Below are 22,530 nucleotides of genomic sequence, written 5' to 3'. Positions count from 1 at the left end.
ATTTACATGATTTCCTTTTGAATAAGGCGCTGAATTTTTGAATACTCCCCCATGGGAAATTCCATAAGTTTCCCGCTACGCCTAGTTGACGCATGCCCAGTGGCCTCCAAGTGGTGGCCCAGCTCCGGCATGCTCGGCAACCCTTTTGGACACACACTCTCGGCGGGCACTCGGCAAACACACATCTCGCTTGGCACTTGGCAACCCTCGTCGTCGTCGTTGCCTGCCTCGCTGGGGGTCGGTCGGGAAAGCGGACGAAGAGCGGGGGTGGCTGCGAATAGCAGGCAGGCAGCGCGTCGAGCGTCAAGCTTGCGGACGCCAGTTGGACGCAGCTCGGGACTGGAGGCAGCCACGTTTCCCCAGCAGCAGCAGCAGCAGCAGGCCATCCATCCATCCCATCTGTGTGTCGCATTGCCGCGAGTCGAGTGAGTGTGTGTGCCGTGCCGTGCCGTGCTGTGCTGTGCCGCATGTGTCCGCGAGATCCGCAAACGGGATGTGGATGTGGATGTGTCTGTGCATGTGGTCACCGTCTACTCCGTCTTGGTTGTCGTCGTTCATCCTCATAGGCATACGATCCGGATTTGTGAATTGTTTTTGTTAAACCGCCGGCTCTCCTCTGTTTTTTTTTTTCTCTACGCTCCCCACACGACTAACGGTAATTTTTGTGTAATTGTGTGAATGGGGGGGCTAACATTCCTTGGACTAACTCCTGGCTGCTACTGCTGCTCCTCTGATGCAGTGCATCCTGCGACTAAGAACTGGCTGCAATGTGGTGGCTTTGAGAGCGCCTGGCCAAGGCGAGAGATTTCCGCGATGCAATGCCCCCGCTCTGCTTATTGATTTTTCACCAACCAACCAACCAACACACACGTAGGCAGACACCCACACACACACACACATACGAGCGAGCACCCACTCTCGCAGAGAACAGTGCTGCCAACTCAGCCATTTTGCGCGTGGGAAAAATAGCCATTTTGAAAGAGAAAAAATGGAAGACGGAAGCAGCCATTTTTTATATTTGCAAAGTTTATTTCCTGTTTATTATTTAGAGTTTTTCATTATATAAGGGAATTTATAATTAATTTTTTAGTCCAAAATTATATTTTAAGGCAACTAACAATAAAAAAAACCTTTAATTTATTGTTATTTGTATAATTTCCCTTGAATTCCTCGTCATTTTTCTGCAGCACTGACAGAGCAAGACCAACATAGAGAGGGAGAGAGAGAGCAAGAAGAGAGCGCATACCCATACGCAAGCACAGTGGCTTTGTAATGGCCGAAAGCCACACACACATACACATGCATTCATGCAAGCACAGATAGCTGAGCTAATCTCTTATCAAGCGCCGACTTTCCCACCCCCGCCCCCTCTAAGCCACCCCTCCTCCCCACACACTCATTTACAACGAAGGAAAAAAAAAATCAAAATTAGTCATAAACTTGCGATTTGTTTTTAGGACCTTTAAAAAAAGGATATATGGTTTTTTTGTTTGTTAACTGGAAAATCTAAAAAAAATCGAAATATTTAGCTTAGAAATTTAAATTAAATAAATAAAGATTTAAATAGGGATTTTATTTTTTTATTTTATTAATTATTATTAATTAATTCTAAATAAATTAAACTAATTAAATATAAATAAATACATTTTTTTTATTAAATTTTTTAATTTAAATTAAATTTAAAGGATTTTAAATGATTTTTATAAATTTTTTATTAATTTTATATAAATTAAACTAAATTATAATTAAATTAAATACATAATAAATTCATTAATTTAAATTAAATTAAATGAATTCTAAAATTCTTTTATTAAAAATTATTTCCTTGTAATTAACCATTCCCTTTTGTTTTTTTTTTACCCATTTTTCTCTTTGTGTAGGAGCACTGCCATGGGCCAGGAGGTGCTGGCGTTCCGGGCATTCCCTGCATGCTCTGCGAGCATGTGCCTCATCATCATCCTCTCGCGCGTGTCGCTACCGATCTCAGTCTCGGTCTCTCATCTCCGGCACTGCCTCCTCTCTGTGTGAAGAACACTAGCTCGCACGCCCGTAGTGGCGCAGTTGGAAAATGAGCGCGTGCGAGGCGGCGGCGGCGGCTGCATCGGCTGGCGAGGAGTCCGCCACCAAGTCCGAGGAGGGCCAGCCGCCGGAGGAACAGAAGCATGAGAAGCTAGAAAAGTTGGTGGTCAAACAGGCAAGCGGGAAACAGGAGAAGCAACAGCAGCCGGAGAAGAAGCCGCAGGAGAAGCAGCCTCAAAATGGCAAACCCGAGTCAGAGACCTTGGACAAAATGCCACATCCCCAACTGGAGTCCATACGTAGCTCTGTCCTGCTGGACAACAGTGCTGCTGCCCCTTCTATCGATGCTTTGGTGGCCTGCAAGGATGCTTTGCTGGCCCAGAAGCTATTTGCCAGCGGCGGCGCCACTCCAGGCCCCAGTCCCACAGGTACTTCTGGAGGAGGAGCAGGAGGAGGTGCTAGCGGCGGCGGCTCTATGGGCGGTGTGAGTGGCAAGGATCTGCTCAAGCTGAAGGAACCCATGCGTGTGGGCTTCTATGATATCGAACGCACCATTGGCAAGGGCAATTTTGCCGTGGTAAAGCTGGCCCGGCATCGCATCACCAAGAACGAGGTGGCCATCAAGATCATAGACAAGTCGCAGCTGGACCAGACCAACCTACAGAAGGTCTATCGCGAGGTGGAGATTATGAAGCGACTGAAGCATCCGCACATCATCAAGCTTTACCAGGTGAGAGGGGAGAGAGGGAGGGGGGGGGGATCAATATATGATGACTATATGTTTCCTTTACCCCTTAGGTTATGGAGACCAAAAACATGATCTACATAGTCTCCGAGTATGCCAGCCAGGGCGAGATCTTTGGTAAGTGACTCCCATATACCCCTGCCCAGATCATATCCTTTTGTAATATCCGATTCCTGCCCAGATTACATTGCCAAATATGGCAGAATGTCAGAGTCGGCGGCCCGCTTCAAGTTCTGGCAAATCATCTCGGCGGTGGAGTATTGCCACAAGAAGGGCATTGTTCATCGTGATCTCAAGGCTGAGAATCTGCTCCTGGATCTCAATATGAACATCAAGATAGCTGATTTTGGTTTCTCGAATCATTTCAAGCCTGGCGAGCTCCTAGCCACCTGGTGCGGCTCACCGCCATATGCAGCACCCGAGGTGTTTGAGGGGAAACAGTACACGGGACCGGAGATTGATATTTGGGTGAGTTTCCCAGAAATATATTTATGTATATATCCTTTCTAAGGATCCTCTTCTTGCAGTCCTTGGGCGTGGTTCTGTATGTCCTCGTCTGTGGCGCCTTGCCCTTTGATGGCTCTACGCTGCAGAGCCTGCGGGACCGTGTCCTTTCTGGTCGCTTTCGCATCCCCTTCTTCATGAGCTCCGAGTGCGAGCATCTCATCCGTCGCATGCTTGTCCTGGAGCCCACACGTCGCTATACCATCGATCAGATTAAGCGGCATCGTTGGATGTGTCCCGAGCTGCTGGAGCATGTCCTTATAGCCAAGTATAATTTGAGTGCCGAGCGACAGTCGGGACTGGAGCCCAGCGAGGATATCCTTAGGATAATGGCGGAATATGTGGGCATTGGGCCGGACAAGACGCGGGCGAGTCTCAAGAAGAACACCTATGACCATGTGGCGGCCATTTATTTGCTACTCCAAGATCGCGTCAGTCACAAGAAGGAGCAGAGCAATGGCTCATCGGTTGCCGCCGCCCAGCAGCGGTTGCTCTACAAGAGCACCAAAATCGACCAGCAGCAGCAGCAGCAGCAACAATCCAAGACAATATCCACCAGCTCGATCCTGGCCAAGGATCAGGCCCACAAAAGACTTAGCCGTCATCAGACGGTGCTTATGAGTGACCGCCCGGAACCCAGTCACTATTATGCCAAGTACTCGCCTCTCCAGCTGCCACTCCAAGCCCATTTGGCGGGGTATCTAAATGGAGCAGGAGGAGGAGGAGGTGGAGTGCCAGAGGTGGAGCCACCGCCTGGCATACCCTTACCCATGCGTTATACCCCATTGCCTGCAGCTGTTTCGCCGGCGCCCTCCAACAGCTCTACGAACTCCTCGCGAATGGGAAGGCACAGCCTGAGCTCCAATTCACCGCATGGCCATCGTCCGGTGGCCATATCCCTAAGCATTGACAACAATCCCTCGCTGGTTAATCTACGCTGCCGGGAGATGATGGAGGGAGGAGGAGGACCAGGACCCGGACCCGGACCCGGTGTACCCTTGGCCTCGAAGCAACTGCATCAGACCATCAGCGAGTACATCATCAAGCAGAGCACCGAAGACTGCCGGCAGCTGCTGCAGCAGGTGAGTGAGGAGGAGGAGGAGGAAGAGCATCTGCGCCAGAGATTCCAACTCAAAACCTTTTCCTTAACAGTCCACAGCTGTGGCGGAGGGCAAGGAGGAGCCGCCCAAGCTGCCGGAAACAGCAGCCTCTCCTTCAGTGGGCGGCGGAGGAGGAGGAGGAGGATCAGGTTCAGCTTCAGGCATGGCTTCCGTTTCGGGCTCCTGTTCTGGCGAGAGCAATACCAAGACCATGAAGGCCATGTCCGGCTCCAGCAGCTTTGACTCTCAGGCCAATCTTGGCCAGAGCTTTCGCTACAAGATGTCCGCCGAGGCCACCAAGCTGTTCCAGACCCTCCAGGAGAGTCCTTTGCCCGTAGAGGTGAGTTTTAGTCTTTAATCTTGTCAAGAATTCAAACTTAACCCCTCTCCTAATCCCCGCCAGCAACGAAGCAAGCGACGTGGCCAACTGGGCGGCAGCAGCACCACCACCAATGGCAGTGGCGGTGATTCCGGCCAGGAGATGAACGAGTCCAAATCGAATGGTGACAGCAGATCAGAGAAAAAGGTCCTGGCCCAGGGCAGCTCCAGCACGGATGAGGGCTGCGAAACGGATCAGGGCAATGATCCCTCCGGCTCGGCCTCACAAGAGTCCAAGGACAGCAATGGTCATGGTCATGGCCAGGCCAATGGTGGACCCACCTCGCACTCGAGCAGCGATCTAACCCACCTGGCCGGCGGTGCTGGTGGAGGCGGCAGCCGGGGTGGCAATGGAGGCCAAACCCATCGGATGCGTTCGTATGCCAGCAGTAGCTCCTCCAGCGGTGTCTTAGCTGGCAGCGCCGGCAGCTATTCCAAGAGTCTCAGCCAGAATTTAAGTCGCGGCTCCTCGAAGAGCAACTGCAGCGGCCCCTACGATAGCCTGGACTTTGCTTTGCCCTCGGGCAAGGGTAGTCTGCCCTCCTGTATGGGTTCCAGCTCCATGCTGGCCACACCCACGCCGGCTTCGGGTTCGCCGGCGGCCGTCTCCTCGGAGCATTCGTCGGAGCGTTCGTTGTATGGCAGCCACAGCTCCTGCATCCATATGCCAGGGGCCTTGGCCTTGGGCCTGGGCTTGGGTCTGGGTTTGCCGCCTCCTAGTTCGGCCTCCACGCCCACACCGAATCCCACACCGCCGCCAAACGGAGGAGGAGGAGGAGGAGGTGCACCCTTTCTGGACAAGCGTTCGCCCATACATTTCCGCGAGGGACGTCGGGCCAGCGATGGCTTGGTGGCCCAGGGACTGCTCAGCTCGGGCAGCCTGCTGGGCACTAGCCGGGTGTATGGAAGCTATCGCTATGAGCAGGCCAAGCGACACAACTGGCTCGAGATCCAGCAGCTGCAGCAGGAGGCGGCACACCACCAGCATCATCAGCAGCAGCAGCATCATGGACATGGACATGGCCAGGTGTATGGCCTGGAGGAGCTTTGTCAATTTCCCAATGGTCAATTTTATGTCCTGCCCGCCGGCAAACATCATCCGCTAATGACGCTGCCGCATCATCATGGACATGCTCATGGTCATGGTCATGGCCATGGTCATGGACATGTTCAGCATCCTCTGTTCCATCCTGGTCAGGCGGCTGCTCCACCACCGCTGCTCCTGGAAGCCGGCGCTGGCGGGGATCTGTATGGTCATGCTGCTGCGGCCGCCGCCGCCGCTGCGGCTGCCGCTGCTGCTGCTGCCTGCTATGCTCCGCCACCGCCGCCACCGGGTCTCTATCCACATCCACATCATCCTTTAGCAGTGCCCATGTCGCCCATGCAGAAGCCACCGCTGCAGCAGCAACTGCTTCAGCATCGTCTGCTCCAACAGAAGCGTCAGCTCTTCCAGAAGCAGTACGCTTTGGAGGCTCAGCTGGCCGGGCGACATCATCAGCAGCAGCATCCACATCCACATCCGCATCAGCAGCAGCAGCAGCATCAGCTTCATCAGCACCATCAGCACTTTGGCCACCCGCAGCCGCCGCCACCACCACCGCCTGCTCCCAATCCCGAACAGCACCTGGCCGAGGAGCTGTATGAGTTGGCTTTGCTGGAGCGACCCAGGAGCGGCACACCGCGGTTGCAGCACTCGATGACCATGCCGGGAGCACATGCCTTCAGCCAGATGAACCTAAAGACCTCCTACATCAGCCAATCGGATCAGCAGGGCTCTGGCCAGGGAGCAGGAGGAGCAGCAAATGGTGGGGCAACGGGTGTGGTTGGAGGAGGAGCAGCAGCAGCCGGATCAGTGCCGCCGTCCACAGCACCGGGCACGCCCACGGCATTCAAGTGCAAGCCGGCCACGCCTCACGGGCACAGCCTGGAGGCCGAATATCATGTGAGTATCTCAGGGATTCTTGGGATTTCCCGTTGAAATAATATATGTCCTTTACAGACATCGACGCCCGTGCTCAGTTTATTCACGCCCAACTGGCAGTCGCTGGTGAAGCCGCTCAGCGAGAGTCCCATCCTGGAGATATCCGAGCACCTGGAGTCTGTCTGAGCGGGATGAAGGCGGGAATATGGGGAAGAGGGTGCAAAAGGGGGATGCTCTCCCCGGGGGAAGGGAGGCATCGGACTAATGGGGGCCTTCGTTGGTCACCTTTTTTTATTAAGCTCGCAATCGCAATTATGAATTATTTGATCCCATATACGATATACAAACCAGGCATACATATATAGATATATATATATATATACAATACACGGATCCATCTGGAACTGGAACTGGGAGCTATACGATGGAATCAACGTAATATTGGAAGATTTAGTTGTGTTACTAGCCTTAAGTAGTCCAAGTTTCGTACGCATACACGCAGACATATACAATATGTATATTGATAATAATAGCGTTAAGCTATAGCTCTACTTATGATTACACTATATAGTAAACCCCCGGAGAGGAGGAGGAGGAGGATGAGAAGGAAAAACCGAAGAACAACGTAACTACATATATCAATTATTCGAAGCATTTATTGGGGGCATAGATAGGGTATATCCATATATGGATATATCTATTATGTATTGGTACAATAATTAGCAACAAGCAAGAAAAAAAAAAGAAACAAAAACAAAAAAAAAACATCGATTGTTCTTAAACATGGAATTCAAATGTAAACCAGATATTAAAGTCATTTGGTATAAAATGCAATACACTTCTGGAGTTCCTACATTACATATATGGTATATAAATAGATATAGATACAGATATTTAGATACAGTTATATCAAAGACATTCGAATTGCTAAGATGAGTAAAGCCAAACGATTGGCTTTTCAACTGGCTTCAGGCTCTCTCTTAAATTGAGTTCAAAAGCTCTAGAGCGCTCTCTTTCAGGCTTTTGAACTAGATTTAAGAGAGCCTAAAGCCAGTAAGAGAGCTTAAGATGAGTAACGATTGCTCATTCAAGCAAGCGCTTTCTATAATTCAATTTTAAGAATAAAGAGAGCTCGATTGTATGGCCGTTACTCATCTTAATAATTCGAATGCCTTTTGCTATATAGATACAGATATCGGTATGGTTTTTGGAAGGGCTTTGATCCTGTGACTAGACACAACAAATGATCGAATCATTAGCATTATCCTGCTGGGGACGGAGGACATACAAAGGCAATGATGATGGAGTAAGGTAACGCAGGTAATGTTAGCAAGTCACGCCGCAGACTTTATGTGCTTCCGTTTCCGCTGCTGCTGCTGATGCCGCTGCTCCTGCTGATGAGCATCCCCAGAGCCATGGCAACGCAAAAGATTCCAATAAGCCCGCCTATACTCTGAGCTCATCAACACATAAATCAAGGGATTAATGCAGGTGGTCAGGTAGATGAGCAGATAGCCAGCGATATTAAACCAATGCACCTCCGTGGCTGACTTCCAGATCTTGGTTACCGTTATGGGCAAATAACAAATCACAAACCACACAAAGATCACCAGAATCATCTTGAGTAAACGCCGATCCTTGGCACTCATTCGGCCCGGATAAATGGAGGAGGCATTAGAGGTATTACCCATGGAGGCATACAGCGATTTCCTGGGACTAAAGCGGGTGAAGGAGGTGCGCAGGGAGGTGGTAATGGGATGGGGATTCTTTCTGGAAATATCGAAAATAAAAATTGTATATAATTTAATAAGAGTTTGTAGCTCCACTTACCCGGAGTTCTTGGCCAGCTCCAGTTGGGTTAGACTGCGTCCCAGGCTGATCTTCTCCTGGTCACGCTCCCGTTCCTTTTCCTTCTCCTTGAGCACCACATTGGCATCCACTGGGGAATGCTGTTGCTCCTCTTGCTCCCGTCGCCGTATGCTGTAGGAGATGGGCAGGCTGTCTGCAGAGGCATTGTCATCTATGTAGGCCAAATGCTCTGCCACCACAAAGGGTCGTCCTGGCTCCTGCTGCTGCTGCTGTTGTCCCTCGCCACTGGATGTGCTGGCCTTTTCCGGCTTGGCTCGTGGCATAGGCTGGCTGGGCACCGCTGAGCTGGGCGTCACCTCGCTGAGATTTGCCTTGCCGGCAGTTCCAGCCCGTATGGCCGCCTTGCGCACCAGCAGAAAAATCCGTGCATAGCAGATCACAATGCAGATGCAGGGCACCATGAAGGCGGCTATAAAGAGGAACTCCTTGGGCGATCTTCCGTAGCGATCATGCAGAATGGAACAGGAACCGATGCTGACGTCCAGGCCAAAGCAGCCCCAGACTCCGCGCCAGGTGGGTATCATGATCGAAAATGTGGTCACCCAGGTGCCGGCCACCATCAGGGCCAGATAGCGTCTCTGGTAGATCCTAAGGGAAGGAAAGGGAGGGAAGAAAGTGAGGGATAAGTCTTTGGAGAATATTTTATTTTTATAAATATAAAATAATACTTCATACCCCAACTTTTCAGGTTCATTGACCTCCCCCTTAAAATAGTATTTCAAAATTGATTATGTTTTCTATTTCTATCAGATGCATGTGCTGGTCTATATACCAACTAAACACCAACTAAACACCAACTATATACCCACATATATACCCATAAAACAAAACCCATTTTCCACACACAATATACACTCGAACCCACACACACATTTCTTTTTCCTTTTTTTTTTTTTGTTATAAACACAAGAGGCGAATGCGAATTGAAATCCCGAAATGTTTGTCTAAATTCCGAAACAACAATCGATCCAACCGAGTGTGGGTTTTCTGCTGAAATATGGTCAAGTGGAGGTGGAAACCTACCTGGGATACTGCCTGGGATGGGCTATGATGATATACCGATTGATGGTGATCAGCGACACGGAGAGCAGGGATACCGCCAGCAGGCCATACCGAAGCATGGGGAAAAGGCGGCACAACAGGTCGCTGTGCGTCCAGGCACGCTCCATGAATGTGGAGGCGGCCAGGGGCAGGTTGAAGCAACCGAAAAGCAAATCCGAGCAGGATAAATTTATAATAAAAATGGCCGTAGAATTGCGGGTTTGACGGCCCCGTGAGAGAGCAATGATGGTCAGCAGGTTGCCTGGAACGCCCACAATGATGAAGACAATGCAGGCCATCCAGGCGATGGTCAGCAGCTCATCCGAATAGCCCTCGAAGAGCACCTGACGTCCATCACTGTCCAGTTCCGGTGACATGCGTTCAATATCCATGGGATTTAGATCCAGATTTGGTTGTAGCAATGGCATTATCTCTGGCTGCTGCGTCTGCGGACTACTGCTGATGCTGCTGCTGCTGCTGGGCGGGAACATGGTAGCGGTGGCGTCGGGTCAGGTCGGTCGGTCGGTCGGTGCAGGGAGGAAGCGTGCGCGTTGCTCGTTCCTTTGCTGAATTTGTACTAAAAACTGAATTCTTAGCAGCCACATAGCCACCCAAAAAAAAAAACAACAACAATAACAAAAAGTGAGGAAAAGCGGGAAGCCAGCCGAGCGTACAAAATATTGAAGAAAAAAAAAGAAAGAAATCGAAAAAAACAAAAAAATAAAATCCAGAAAAGAGCCCGAAAAAAACTACACAAGCAGCAGCGAACTAGAAAAACTTTTGGAAAAGGAAAACAATACAGTGGCAGCCACTACAACAACAACAACAATGGCTGAACAAATTTTTATTGTATACAACAATTGACTTCATCATCGGGTAATTTGGTAATTTGGTAATTTGCCCGTGGAATGGGCGCAATGTTTACATTGTTCCTATTCTTCGGTTCGGTTGGGCTCCATTCGTTAACGTTTCGGATTTTGGGATTCGGAATCGGTTTTTGTTTTTTTTTCCTTACCTCCAGCCTCCCCAGGTTTTCCTCTCTCCCAATTTTCTAGAGCGTCCGATATTCTGATGGATCGCATTGTTGCTGTTTTTCTTCTACAAAAAAATTCCAAATACTCGTACCAGGGATGCTTTTCTTTTTTTAAAAACATTTTACAAACCTTTCAAAGCTAAGTTTTTGAAAACTCTATATTTAAACATTTTTTTTTAACGGTCTTAAGAAAAAAATTTAAGAATTTAAAAAACAAGGTTTATCTATTTTATGATATATAAAATATAAAAAAAAATTGTTGTTAGGACTATTAACATATTTAAGTATTTTACAAACAAGTTTTTTCTATTTTATGATATATATATATTTTTTTATTATTATTATTTATTTTAGGACTATACAAAAAATTTAAGAATTTTAAAAACAAGGTTTATCTTTTTTATGATATATAAAATATTTTAAAATATTATTTCAAAACTAATTATAATTTTAAGAATTTTAGAAAAAATGTAACTATATAATTCCCTAATTTTTTTCTTTTCTTTTTATTCAAAGATTATATTTTGATTTTAAAATTAAAACCAGCTCCTAACTATATAGATTCCAAATTTATATTATATCTTTTGTAGCCCTGATTCCGGCATTCCGTTCGTTCGCACACCTCTTTGCGCATTTTCGAAACTGAAAACTTTCTCGATTCCTCGAGTGTGTGTGTGTTGTGTGTGTGTAGTTTCCTCTGGATAATAAATGGGATCTACTCGTAGTAACAACAACAACAACAAAAAATGTATAAAAAATATAAAAGAAAAGAGAAACGCACGCGAGATTATAGTGAATAAATACTATATGCTAACGATTTCGATTCTATGCGTAAAATAAAAGGCATAGTCGTGAGGCATTCGGGTTTTTCCTCCATTTCCTCACCCCCATAACCCCTTTAACAAAATTTAGATGCCCGAGACTCTCTCAATTAATCAACTTTATGTCCATTTTCCATCTAGAGGAGGGTCAAAGTGCGGGTCGTCTGTGCTGGGAAATTAAGACTATAGCATTTGCCTTTTTTTTGTAAAATAGAAAATGAAAGAGTAATTCGAAGAATAAGAATTAAAGGGAAAACTCTTTGGCAATTCAAACTTGCTGTTTGTTTTTCATGCAGGCCACTGGGTCCCGGGTCCCGTCCCGGAATTGCACCAGACTACACAGACCATATACAACAGAGAGTTCCGATCGTGTCCAGTGTTCAGTACGGGGAAAACAAACAACTGAAGTCGGGCTGCTAGCGCCATATCGCATTCGATTTTAGTTTATATCAGGGTTTCTTGCTTGTAATTTAAGATAATGGTTTACTTATAACATCAGAATTATTGAGAAAGATCATCAATCACCACTTGACACACAGGGGTTTTTGTGTAATTTTGTGTTTATTTTAATATTTTATTACAAGGATTCGGGTTAGCTTTTAAATAAACTGGGATTTATACAAGTTAATATAAGTTTCAAATATTTAAGTAATATTTATCATATTAATTAATATTTATCATATTAAATACAATCCTTTAATAAATAGAGATTCTTATGCTGATAGAGTTATCCTAAATAGTTGATTTCTTTTACAATCTAAAAAATATTATAAAATATAATGAAAAATATTAAAGATATATTTATTTATATTTATTTATATTTATACAAAGTTATTAGGTAACAATCTTATTATTTTATATTTTAAATACAATTTGTATACTCCTACTTTTCCATCTGTTATTGTATTATGGAAATTCTTGCGGAATGGCCACTAAAGTGGAAACTAAAACTTCCCCCCATTTGCTTTTGTGAATGTAATTGTGGGATACGAATCGAATGCCAATCGAGGTTCTCGCCGTTCACCCCATCCAGACCCCGGATCCATGATCCCCGATCCCCGATTCCGGGTAATGTAAACTTCTCGGGCGCACTTATACGCACACACTCGGGCATATATTTAGATAGCCATAAACCATAAACTAGCGTGTTCTTAGCACAATCCGCAGCAAACACAAACAAAAGGCGAGTGCACACAAATCGCTACGTCTTCAGTTCGATATCGGCACTGGGGGAAATAGTATATATAATACTATAAGTCTAAATGCTTTAAATTATAAATAATTGCACGAGTCCCATATTCTTTAAATTATAAAATATTTATATATTTATTTATTTATTATTTAAATATGCCCTAAATAGATTGTTATAGATATTTTTTTTATAAATATTTAACTTTATTAAAAAAATTAAATATAAAAAGATCATATTTTAATATATTTTTCAAGCAGTATATTTTTTCGGAGAAAAATTATATTTTCATAATTTTTATTTAGTAAAAAATGTATAAGCTCTATTTGTATTTCATGAAAATGTTATATTTATCTTTTTGGTTTCATAGATTTCTTTGAGTGTACCGGCGTCGAATCGGATTGGAAACGATCGATGTCGAATGTCCAATTGTGTAAACATTAGAATGCAGACATGCTGACACGCGGACATGCCGCCCCTTATCAGTATTTGCCGCTGCCGCTGCCTCTGGCATTGCACATTGTGATAAAGAAGAAAAGTAGCTGTCGCTGCGATGGATATATCGGCAATCATTGAGGGGATCGCGTCGTACGCACTGCTCTAACACACCCACACCCGCACCCATGCTCTCTAAATGATCGCCACCAGATGGCCCTCGGTGTCTCTGTCCCTGTCTGTCGCACTGTCCCCGGCCGGCGTGGAGCTACAATGACCAGGAGAGTGTGTGTGTGTGTGGGGGGGGGGGGGGGGGGGGGGAGGGGGGAGTGTGTGAGAGCATGGTTGAGAGCGTCAATTCATGGGGGCCACACAGGGCCGGAGTTTAAGGGGGATGGCTAAGTAAGGGTTAAGTCAATTAACTGAAATAAATTATAATATTAAATAATAATTTTATTAAATTAAAAAAAATATATTAATTTAATTAAATTACGTTTTTTAATATTTATAAAAATTAATAATTACAAATATCCCTCCTATTGCTTATTGGTGCGTAGACCCCCCCTGATCAAGCAATCTGCGCCCGCCCATGTCTGCTAACCTCAGAGCGGCCGGCAGAGCAGAGACAGTTAGGAGACCGAGACGGCGAGTGAGAGTGAGAGTACGAGTGAGAGGTGGAGGTTCCTATTTGTCAACTGGCTATGGCAATATCGTACACTCGCACTCGTGCCCGGACGACGAACTGCACTCGATCCGATCCGTTCCGATCCGCAGTTAGTACGTTACTTTCAAACACTTCGGAGTGTCGCCAAGAATATCAGTAATATTAGTAATAACAATAATAACTCCGATTGGCATCGATTTTCTTTTCCGCTCGAGTGATATTTGAGGCCCGTTAGGCAATACTCTCGCGTGTGTTTGTGTGAGCTTTTCTTTTTTGCATTCCCTTTTTGTTTTTTTTTTTTTGTTTTTGTTTGTGATAATGCCGAGTGCTGCTGAGTGGCAACCTGTAACCCTTTTATTTTCTACCTGATCCCGCTCGTTGCTTTAAAGGCATTAGTCATGAAAGTCAGGGCGGCTTTTGAATCACCAGCAGTTATAATAACAACAACAACAACAACAATAATCACAACAGTGGAACGTCCCCAGCAACAACAAAAAACAGCAAAAACATCAAGAGCCAGCAAATGAATGCCGAATGCCGTAAACTGTTTACATTGCTCACACACCATTACTCACTCACCTCGCTCGACCGCTGCTCTACCTGAGCCTGAGAGCAAACGGAGTTGGAGTAGAGAAAACATAAAAAAAATAATACAACTCGACTCAAGTTAATGCGAAAAAGGGGAGCAAAAGAGATCGCAGCTGCACTAGTTTCGATTACGTGAGCAGCAAATAAATAAACAAGCGATTCCCAATCCCCACTTCTCTCTCTCTAACTAACTCACTAACTGATAACGCGCATACGCACCCATACACACGTGCAAAAGCGACAGGAGAGAGGACGAAGGCAGAGAGAGAGAGAGTGTGAGAGAGCAACGCTACGATCGGTAGGATTACCAAATACAAAAAAAAAAAAAACAAACTAGAAAAACTACAGCGACTAGAGGTAAGCGCAACACACAGCTACTGATAAGATAACCAAATATATATTCGAGCCCAGACAGATTGCGTATACGCCCCGTTGGCCAGCATAAAGAATGCAGCCATGACCTAAGGATGGTAGAAGGGAATAGGAATAGAGGGAAAGGGAAGAGTGAGAGGAAGAGGTAGAGGAAGATTTAGAGGAAGTAGTTGAGGGTGTATAGGAGTACACCGAAAACAAATGAGCCTATGTAACTCAAAAAAGCAGGGAAAAGAAAATTTACAAAAAATAATTTTATGAATTTAATTTTTAGAATAAAATAAAAATGAAATTTAAGAAAACAATATTTTTATGTATATCATTTTTAGACTAAAATGCTTTTGGTCAGTGTTTGTTGCTTTATAAAATATATAAAAAAAAAACCTTGAAATTACATAATTAAAAAAGGTTTCCTTTTTAATATAAATAAAATAATCCTTCAAAATCAAAGCTATCTAACGGGCAATCCTCGCCAGTCAAAAATTCTTATAAATAGAAATATGGAAACTCCTCTTTTTCCTCGCCGTGTAGAACTCATCACTTGCCTCGATTAGCGGCCACTCGAGCGAAGAGCAGATCACAGAGACGCCCCAGAGACGTACGTAAGTCTCTGCAAAATAAGAAAACCGAGTGAAACAGTCACTCAATTAATTAAGGTTCGACGCTGATCTTTGCACCCCAAGTGCTCTGGCTGCAGGAGGTGCTGCCGAAGCTACCCTGAGATACAGATACATCTACAGATACAAATACAGATAGAGCATAAAACTACAGAAGACTGAGACGAGTGTGTGACCTCTTTAAATTATTTAATTGACACTAATTTATCATAGTCCCGAAGTAGCCGCTAGGGTGCCACGCCCCAATTCCGGGTGGGTTACCAACTGGGCAAAAGGGGCAACAACGAGAGTGTCAAGTTGCGGGTTACTTGTATTGTTGCGTCGGCGCAAAATGCAGTCAGCGCCAGTTTTGGAGAAACATGCCTCATCCACTCGAGTGCCACTTCCACCGCCAGTTGGCAATTGTCGGCCCTGGCGATCGGTGTTCAGTGCTTTAGTTTTTGGTGATCGATAATTGGACAGGATCAATATCAATATCAATATCAAGTTCAAGTGAATTAACAAGCAGAAAAAGAACCGCGAAGAATTTGATAAAAATATCAATATAGAGAGCGAGAGAGATCGCCAAAAGCCTAAAGGTAGTGAAGCTCTCAATATGTGGCGATCTTTATGATTTTGTTTTTATGTTTTTGAAGGGAAGAAAACGTGACTCATAGTGAAGCTGGGAAAGCTAAGAAGACAGATCTCAAAGGGTATAGAAACTCCCTTTAGAGATCAGTTTTTGGTGATGGCATAAATCTGGGATCAGTGATCAGTGACTGTGGTCAGGAATAGAAAGATATCAAAAAAAGATCTATGGATATTATTAAAACCTAAACTGCTTTTCCAAAAGTGACTCATTGTTAGACATCTTTAACTATAAAATGTTAATTGGAAAGAGACTAAAGAGCTCTATTAGTTTATTGATCTCAAGCAACGGGAAATGAACCCCCAAACGATTCAACAACTCAACCAAATATTTGCTTACCAAGCTGATAACCTTGATGGTTGTGATTTTGTCAACATTGATAACGTTCTCAAGTGCGTTTGTCCCCTCTCCAGATGAATGTAAACCTCAAACATAATTATGAAAAAAAAAGGGAACTCTTAGGACTTTGTTTTATAAATAGCAACCAGAGTTTTATTTCAGGAAATAAAAAATGAATCATTAATAAACAGCTCATGAAATCTACTCTGGGATTACACTGCCTTATTCTCCTAATCCAGTGCTCCTTTCACCCATTTTCCTTTATTTTCCTTACAGCAGCAGAATGAGTGACGAGTCTACGGTTGACCTAGGCGATGGCTATCCCCCCTTGGAGGCATTGACGACGACAACCACGATGGCTTCGCCAACAGACGAGGGCGGGTGAGTAAGGGGAGAGGCTCTTGGATGGGATTCTGCTCTGGTGTTGACGATGTGCCAAGTGGGTGCCAAGTGAGTCGTGCAATGGTTTGAAGCTATCAGCGGCCGCTGGGTAATTATAGACCCCGGGCCTGGAGAGGTCCGATAAGAGATCGTTAATATTACGCGCTCCATTGCACACCACCACGACTGACAAAGACGGCTGATTCTTGTGGGATTCTTAAGCCAGCGGAAGCCAACTACTGCGAGTACGATATGGTGATAGCCACAGGGCCAAATGGGGTGCCAAGGGTCGCAAGATCTTTAATAAGTAGCAGTACTCACACCCTGAACAGATTTCAGCTCAAGTCGTTAGAATAGCGGCAGAAGAAAGGAGATGTAGTGAAGTTTTTAATATAAATATTGCTGAAAATAAGGCAGAAAGATTATTTTTAAATATATAAAAACAAGATAAGATCCTGGGAAAAATATTTAGAAATTATTTAGCTATTTCTCTTGAACTTAATCATCTTTCATCCCAATTCTTTCCAGCTTCTCGCAGTCCCTGTTGACCTTTGCGGCTGTGATGACCTTCTTGATCATGATCGTGGGCATCTGTGGCAACCTGCTGACCGTTTGGGCCCTGCTCAAGTGTCCCAAGGTGCGCAATGTGGCCGCCGCCTTTATTATTAGGTAAGTAGAGAAAGCCTTTAATCTTGGATCTTCCAGAGTCTAATCCCCGAGTCCAACTCCCGCTTAAGCCTCTGCATAGCCGATTTGCTGTTCTGCGCCTTGGTGCTGCCCTTCCAGGGTCTACGCTTCGTCCAGGGCACCTGGCGTCATGGCCCCGTACTCTGTCGCCTGATACCCTTCATTCAGTACGGGAATATTGGTGTCTCCCTGTTGTGTATTGCCATGATCACGATCAATCGGTACGTGATGATCACCCATCATGGCTGCTATGCGAGGATCTACAAGAGCCACTGGATCGCCGTAATGATCGCCGCCTGCTGGCTCTTCTCCTACGGCATGCAATTGCCCACCTTGCTGGGTGAATGGGGTCGCTTCGGCTACGATGCCCGCCTGCAGACATGCTCCATTATGACCGATGATCATGGCCACAGCAGCAAGACAACGCTTTTTATAACGGCCTTTGTGATACCCTGCCTGGTGATCATTGCCTGTTATGCCAAGATCTTTTGGGTGGTTCACAAGTCGGAACAGCGGCTGAAGCAGCATGCCACCAAGCAGAACTCGATACCGAATAACCTGAGGCCGGCACCCTTGACGGGATCGGGAACTGTAACGGGTTCGGGTACGGGAGCAGGAGCAGGAGCATCTGGAGGCGGTGGCGGCGGCGTTGATAATGGCAATCGCATGTCCACGGACAGCAGCAGCAGCTACTCCACAGATGTCCCAGAGACGGCGCCCTCAGGCAAGCAGCAGCAGACCACCAGGATCAAGGATCAGCGCGAAGTGCGGGCCAAGCGCAACGAGTGGCGCATCACCAAAATGGTTTTGGCCATATTCCTGTCATTTGTCGTGTGTTATCTGCCCATTACCATTGTCAAGGTGGCCGACAAGGATGTGGAGCATCCCAGTCTACACATTTGCAGTTACATTCTGCTGTATCTCTCCGCCTGCATTAATCCCATAATTTATGTGATTATGAATAAGCAATATCGCAAGGCCTACAAGACGGTGGTCTTTTGCCAGCCGGCACGTCTCCTGCTGCCCTTTGGGAAGACCAATGGCGCTAGCAGCGCTGCAGGTACGTGTAATCCACATGGATCTCTTGGAACTACCAGCACTAAGTCACGGTCATTCTTCGTTTCAGAGAAATGGAAAGATACCGGGTTGAGCAACAACCACAGCCGCACCATTGTCTCCCAGATGTCGGGATCAGGAACGGCAACGGCAACGGCAACGGCAACGAACCCACAGCAGCCACAGGCCGTCCAGGCCTTGGAACTAATGTCCCGCGGACCGGACTTGATCAGCAAGTCCAACCTGCCATTGCCGCTGCCGCCGGCATGCGTTACACCACCGCCGCCACCCTCAGTGCTCACAGCAACACCGGCATCCAACAACAATCGATTGCCACTCAAGAAGAACAATCACTCCTACACCAACAGCGGCTTCAACAGCAGCAGCAGCAGCGGGAGTCCGGGGATCAGCAGCTCCATCTATCGACCCGGAGCTGGGACCGTGTCAGCGGGAATACGACGCATCACAATGGTGGGGGACGATATAATACTGGAGGAGGAGGAGATGCCAACGACGCCCACGACACCACCAGTATACTCATCGGCACCGCAGACGCCAGCACCAGCCCCACCGCTGCCGCTACTTACGCTATCCGTCCGAACACATCCTTTGTCCATGAATACAGCAAAAGGTACAGCGGGAACAGCAACAGCAGCAGCGGCGGCAGCGGCGGGATCAGTGAAACAGCAGCCGGTGGTGGCGGTGACACCGCCCATTTACATGAACGTGGACAGTCCGAAGAGAAACCAATCCTATTCCGAACGTAATAAGAGTAATGTTGCACCGGAAGGTGATGCAAGCACATCCGAGGCCGGCTCCAAGCTCATGGCCAAGATGAAATTCCCAAAAGACTAACGAAATGCTTTAAAAAATTCCCAAAAAAGAAAACCAATCTTCGTTATAAACATAAACATTAACATTATATTACATTACATTAACCCATTGGGGTTTCTTCGTAGATATAACTCTTCTATATAGTCCAATATCTTCCATAGAATAGTCACTGAAATTGTGCCATAGTTTAGATAGTTTTTCTTTGTAATGATACACAAATTTTGCAATATTCTTTAACTTACTTTATTTTAGATTTTGTTTTTTTTTTTTTTAATTTTTTTAATATTTTTCCCTCTTGATCCTTTGACTAAACCCAATCAATCTTGAGAACTTCGTAGAACTTATTTTATTTTGTAGATATTTATGATCGCCCACGCTTAGTATTAACCCCAAAAACTTGATATATGCTAAAAACCACCACAATTACACATATTTTGAAAGCAGAGTCTTTGATTTCTTTTAGCATAAAACATTCCATTCCAACGTAGGCCTTTGTAAATGTACCTATTGTTAGTACCAAGTGCACTCCATTCGACACAAGACGACAAACGCAATCGAATATGAATATAAACATCAATGTTTACATATTATATCAAAATAAACACACTGTAATTTATTACCATCCAATCTTCGCTCTCAGTTGTTGTTCTTGAAAAGTCGCCGGATTTCGGGGAACGTTTATGGGGTTGGGGTTTTGTTTAAGATTGGATTGGAACTGGGGTTCGGTTGCTATCTTGCGAATTTACACTTGATATGCTTTATTTAAGTATTTGTTTATAGATTGGGGGGGGGGGGTAAATCGGATAAGAAATCAGCTTAATGTGTAAGCTGAGCTTGACCTTGAAGGGTCTTTGAGGCAGTTGAAACTTCGTTTATTTTCATCTTAATAAAACCTCTATAATATATATATATATATATATATATATATAATTATTATTATTATGACTAGATCTGTTTGCAGATGAATACTTTTTATATTTTTTTCCAGGAATTAAAAAATCAAAGCTATTTGCCTTGCAATATTTTCTTAGCAGCATGTTCCCAGCAACATTTGCCTAGCAGCATGTTCCCAGCAACATTTGCCTAGCAGCCCGTGCCGAGCAACATTTGCCAATCAACATTTGTCTATCATCATTTTCTTAGCAACATTTGCCCCACAACACTTGCCTATTTTTTAAATAATATTAATTTTTTCAATTTAAAAAGACTTTATTAAACTTAAAAATAGATTGTTAATTTTTTAAAAATTAAAATTATTTTTCTGTAAGCCTAAAATAAAAAAATAAAATTTTTTTAATTTAAAAAAACGCGTATTAAATTTAAAAAATGACTAGAGAATTTTAAAATAATTGAAATATACTAAAAATTATATTTTTTAAGTGCATAAAATTAACCTTTTTCTTTTTTTTTTCTTGTGTATTGATTAAGTTAATATTTTGTTTATCAAATTGAATTTCAATGGAAATATTCCCAATATATATCGGAAAAACTGACGATACTCTGCTGGGCGTAGTCCATCGCTGACCCAATTGCCCGGCTCACGTTCGCCTTCGCCGCTCTCCTCTCCTCTTTGTGGGGGGCGGCATCGCACGAAGGTAGGTGGGTGGGACTTATCGCCAGGGAGCTTATCGCCTCGCCAGCTCGCTGCAGTCAGTGCAACGCCACCGGTCGAGCAGTAACACGGCGCCGGGCAGTTCGAATCGAATTAAATCAAATCAAATCGAATTATAGCCGGAATCCAAGCAAAAAAAATGAGCAACAACAATGTGATCTGCACGATCTGTGCGGAACGGTATCGCAACTCGGACAACATACACGCCGGCAGCTGTGGGCATGCCTTCCACGAGGAGTGCCTTTTCCGCTGGCGGGATCAGTGAGTGTTTCCAAAACAAAAAAAAAAAAAAAAACAGCAGTTAAAAAATAAAGTTTGCAAAAAAAAATAACTAGAAAAATAGTGATTAGAAATAAATATATATAAATAAATAAATTTAAATAATGAAGACCATCAAACTGTGTCAAGAAACCCTAAATTATATTTCCTTTATTTAAATCAATATTTATTTATTATTTTTTAAGTTTAAAAATTACATACCTTTGCCAAAAAAGCATCAAATTCAATTCGGAAAGATTTTCTTTGCTTATTTTTTGTCGGTTTACAAATCTGCTTACTTAATTTATTTTTTTAAGAAATCAAAATTTTGGATCATTTTTGAACATTTTAACGATGTAACCCTAAAAAAAATTTGAAAAAAATTGAAAAATATTTTTTTTCCCCAAAAATGTCTTAAAATACTCGCCTGTTGATGCTGATCAAGAATATATATGGTTTATGGGGTCGGAAATGACTACTTTTGACTGAATTACTAAAGCAAAACAAAAACAAAAAATATAAATGTAAAATAAAATATAAATATATAAATATAAATATAGACAAAATCGTGAAAACAAGATCTTTAATACTTCCACAAAGTTCCGCTGAGATTAAAGCCCCTGTGCTTTTGCTTTCCAGATCAAGGACATGTCCCATTTGCCGCTCTGAGGATGCCGCCTACTTCCAGCTTTATCTGAGCTTTGAGCAGGATGGAGCGGCAGGCGGCGGGGGCGGCAGTGGGCGGAATCTGAGCCAAGATAACAGCAGCAGTAACAGTCCCACTAACAGTGCCTCCAGCAGCAGCAGCACTAGAAACAGTAACAGCAGCAGCAGCAGCAACAGCAGCGGCCACAATAGTAGCATCAACAGCAGCAGCAGCAGCAGCAGCAGCAGCACTGGAATCATGCGGGAATTCGAAAATATGTTATACGAAAAAGATCTTTACCAGCAGGAGATCGAGTATCTCAACGAGTGCATTGGTGCGCTAACCCTGCGCAATTCAAAGCTCAAGTGTAGGCTGGCTGAGTCGGAATCCGATTCAGATTCCGACTGAAAACTAAACAAATAGGCTGTAAAATGAATCCCAAGTTAAATAATAAGGTAAAGCTTAACAAGACAAAGAAGGCTGAGAAGGCAAACCTTAGAGGCGAACGAACGATAGCAGAAATAATACATATACCCCACATAAAAACCAAACTAATTACCGATTTAAATAGGATTTAACGTTTTTTTTTCTTTTTGTTTAATTAATTTAAATTCGCATTACATTTTACCATTTACAGCGCATTTGACGCGGGCAATTTTAAATAAATAAACTCAATATGTCTGGCAGCACAAGCACCGCTGCGAATCTCGATTATTTTATTCGATTTTGCAATCGATTAAAAAAGCGAAATAGTATATTTTAGTATATTTTTGAGAGATAAATGGTGAATTTC

General features: G+C 44.5%; 4 protein-coding genes across 7 annotated transcripts; 3 read left to right on the top strand and 1 right to left on the bottom strand.

The window, feature by feature from the left end:
- Nucleotides 1-189: 189 nt before the first annotated feature.
- Sik2 (Salt-inducible kinase 2) lies at nt 190-7,501 on the top strand. Of its 2 annotated transcripts, none has more exons than XM_017175017.3 (8): nt 190-425; nt 1,881-2,749; nt 2,818-2,881; nt 2,946-3,232; nt 3,292-4,350; nt 4,421-4,708; nt 4,772-6,688; nt 6,746-7,501. In XM_017175017.3, exons 2-8 carry the CDS (start codon nt 2,069-2,071, stop codon nt 6,851-6,853), a joined length of 4,404 nt encoding a protein of 1,467 aa, XP_017030506.3. In that variant the 5' UTR covers nt 190-425; nt 1,881-2,068; the 3' UTR covers nt 6,854-7,501. The 2 variants fall into 2 exon arrangements, with proteins under 2 accessions (XP_017030506.3, XP_017030505.3); XM_017175016.3 differs by having other exon boundaries at nt 190-655.
- On the bottom strand, nt 7,451-10,136 carry LOC108080324 (G-protein coupled receptor moody). Its single transcript, XM_017175019.3, has 3 exons — nt 9,560-10,136; nt 8,498-9,124; nt 7,451-8,437 (listed from the first exon to the last, which is right to left on the bottom strand). The coding sequence occupies exons 1-3, from the start codon at nt 10,066-10,068 to the stop codon at nt 8,002-8,004; spliced, it is 1,572 nt and encodes a 523-aa protein (XP_017030508.1). The 5' UTR covers nt 10,069-10,136; the 3' UTR covers nt 7,451-8,001.
- A 3,661-nt stretch (nt 10,137-13,797) lies between these two features.
- On the top strand, nt 13,798-19,848 carry moody (G-protein coupled receptor moody). 3 transcript variants are annotated; one of them, XM_017175086.3, is made up of 5 exons: nt 13,798-14,664; nt 16,540-16,644; nt 17,173-17,313; nt 17,382-18,391; nt 18,458-19,848. In XM_017175086.3, exons 2-5 carry the CDS (start codon nt 16,547-16,549, stop codon nt 19,240-19,242), a joined length of 2,034 nt encoding a protein of 677 aa, XP_017030575.1. In that variant the 5' UTR covers nt 13,798-14,664; nt 16,540-16,546; the 3' UTR covers nt 19,243-19,848. The 3 variants fall into 3 exon arrangements, with proteins under 3 accessions (XP_017030575.1, XP_070144363.1, XP_017030576.1); XM_070288262.1 differs by lacking the exon at nt 13,798-14,664 and adding an exon at nt 15,691-15,874 and having other exon boundaries at nt 16,543-16,644; XM_017175087.3 differs by lacking the exon at nt 13,798-14,664 and adding an exon at nt 15,692-15,874.
- Nucleotides 19,849-20,862: 1,014 nt separating this feature from the next.
- On the top strand, nt 20,863-22,429 carry LOC108080310 (uncharacterized). The gene is made up of 2 exons (XM_017174990.3): nt 20,863-21,094; nt 21,731-22,429. The coding sequence occupies exons 1-2, from the start codon at nt 20,973-20,975 to the stop codon at nt 22,143-22,145; spliced, it is 537 nt and encodes a 178-aa protein (XP_017030479.1). The 5' UTR covers nt 20,863-20,972; the 3' UTR covers nt 22,146-22,429.
- The last annotated feature ends 101 nt before the right edge of the window (nt 22,430-22,530 follow it).

This window comes from Drosophila kikkawai, chromosome X (genome assembly GCF_030179895.1).
Source record: "Drosophila kikkawai strain 14028-0561.14 chromosome X, DkikHiC1v2, whole genome shotgun sequence".
NCBI lineage: Eukaryota > Metazoa > Arthropoda > Insecta > Diptera > Drosophilidae > Drosophila > Drosophila kikkawai.
Note: the sequence above shows the minus strand (reverse complement) of the source record. Positions and strands in the feature narration are given on the sequence as shown.

What these genes read in the sequence shown, in the direction of transcription:
- LOC108080324 (XM_017175019.3), bottom strand. Translation starts at nt 10,068, where the DNA reads ATGTTCCCGCCCAGCAGCAGCAGCAGCATCAGCAGTAGTCCGCAGACG. An exon ending in CATCCCAGGCAGTATCCCAG is followed by an intron (nt 9,125 to 9,559) that starts GTAGGTTTCCAC and finishes TCCTTCCCTTAG; the next exon opens with GATCTACCAGAGACGCTATC. An exon ending in GAGCTGGCCAAGAACTCCGG is followed by an intron (nt 8,438 to 8,497) that starts GTAAGTGGAGCT and finishes CGATATTTCCAG; the next exon opens with AAAGAATCCCCATCCCATTA.
- LOC108080310 (XM_017174990.3), top strand. Translation starts at nt 20,973, where the DNA reads ATGAGCAACAACAATGTGATCTGCACGATCTGTGCGGAACGGTATCGC. An exon ending in CTTTTCCGCTGGCGGGATCA is followed by an intron (nt 21,095 to 21,730) that starts GTGAGTGTTTCC and finishes TTTGCTTTCCAG; the next exon opens with ATCAAGGACATGTCCCATTT.
- moody (XM_017175086.3), top strand. Translation starts at nt 16,547, where the DNA reads ATGAGTGACGAGTCTACGGTTGACCTAGGCGATGGCTATCCCCCCTTG. An exon ending in TCGCCAACAGACGAGGGCGG is followed by an intron (nt 16,645 to 17,172) that starts GTGAGTAAGGGG and finishes AATTCTTTCCAG; the next exon opens with CTTCTCGCAGTCCCTGTTGA. An exon ending in TGGCGCTAGCAGCGCTGCAG is followed by an intron (nt 18,392 to 18,457) that starts GTACGTGTAATC and finishes TCTTCGTTTCAG; the next exon opens with AGAAATGGAAAGATACCGGG.
- Sik2 (XM_017175017.3), top strand. Translation starts at nt 2,069, where the DNA reads ATGAGCGCGTGCGAGGCGGCGGCGGCGGCTGCATCGGCTGGCGAGGAG. An exon ending in ACATCATCAAGCTTTACCAG is followed by an intron (nt 2,750 to 2,817) that starts GTGAGAGGGGAG and finishes TTTACCCCTTAG; the next exon opens with GTTATGGAGACCAAAAACAT. An exon ending in GACCGGAGATTGATATTTGG is followed by an intron (nt 3,233 to 3,291) that starts GTGAGTTTCCCA and finishes CTCTTCTTGCAG; the next exon opens with TCCTTGGGCGTGGTTCTGTA.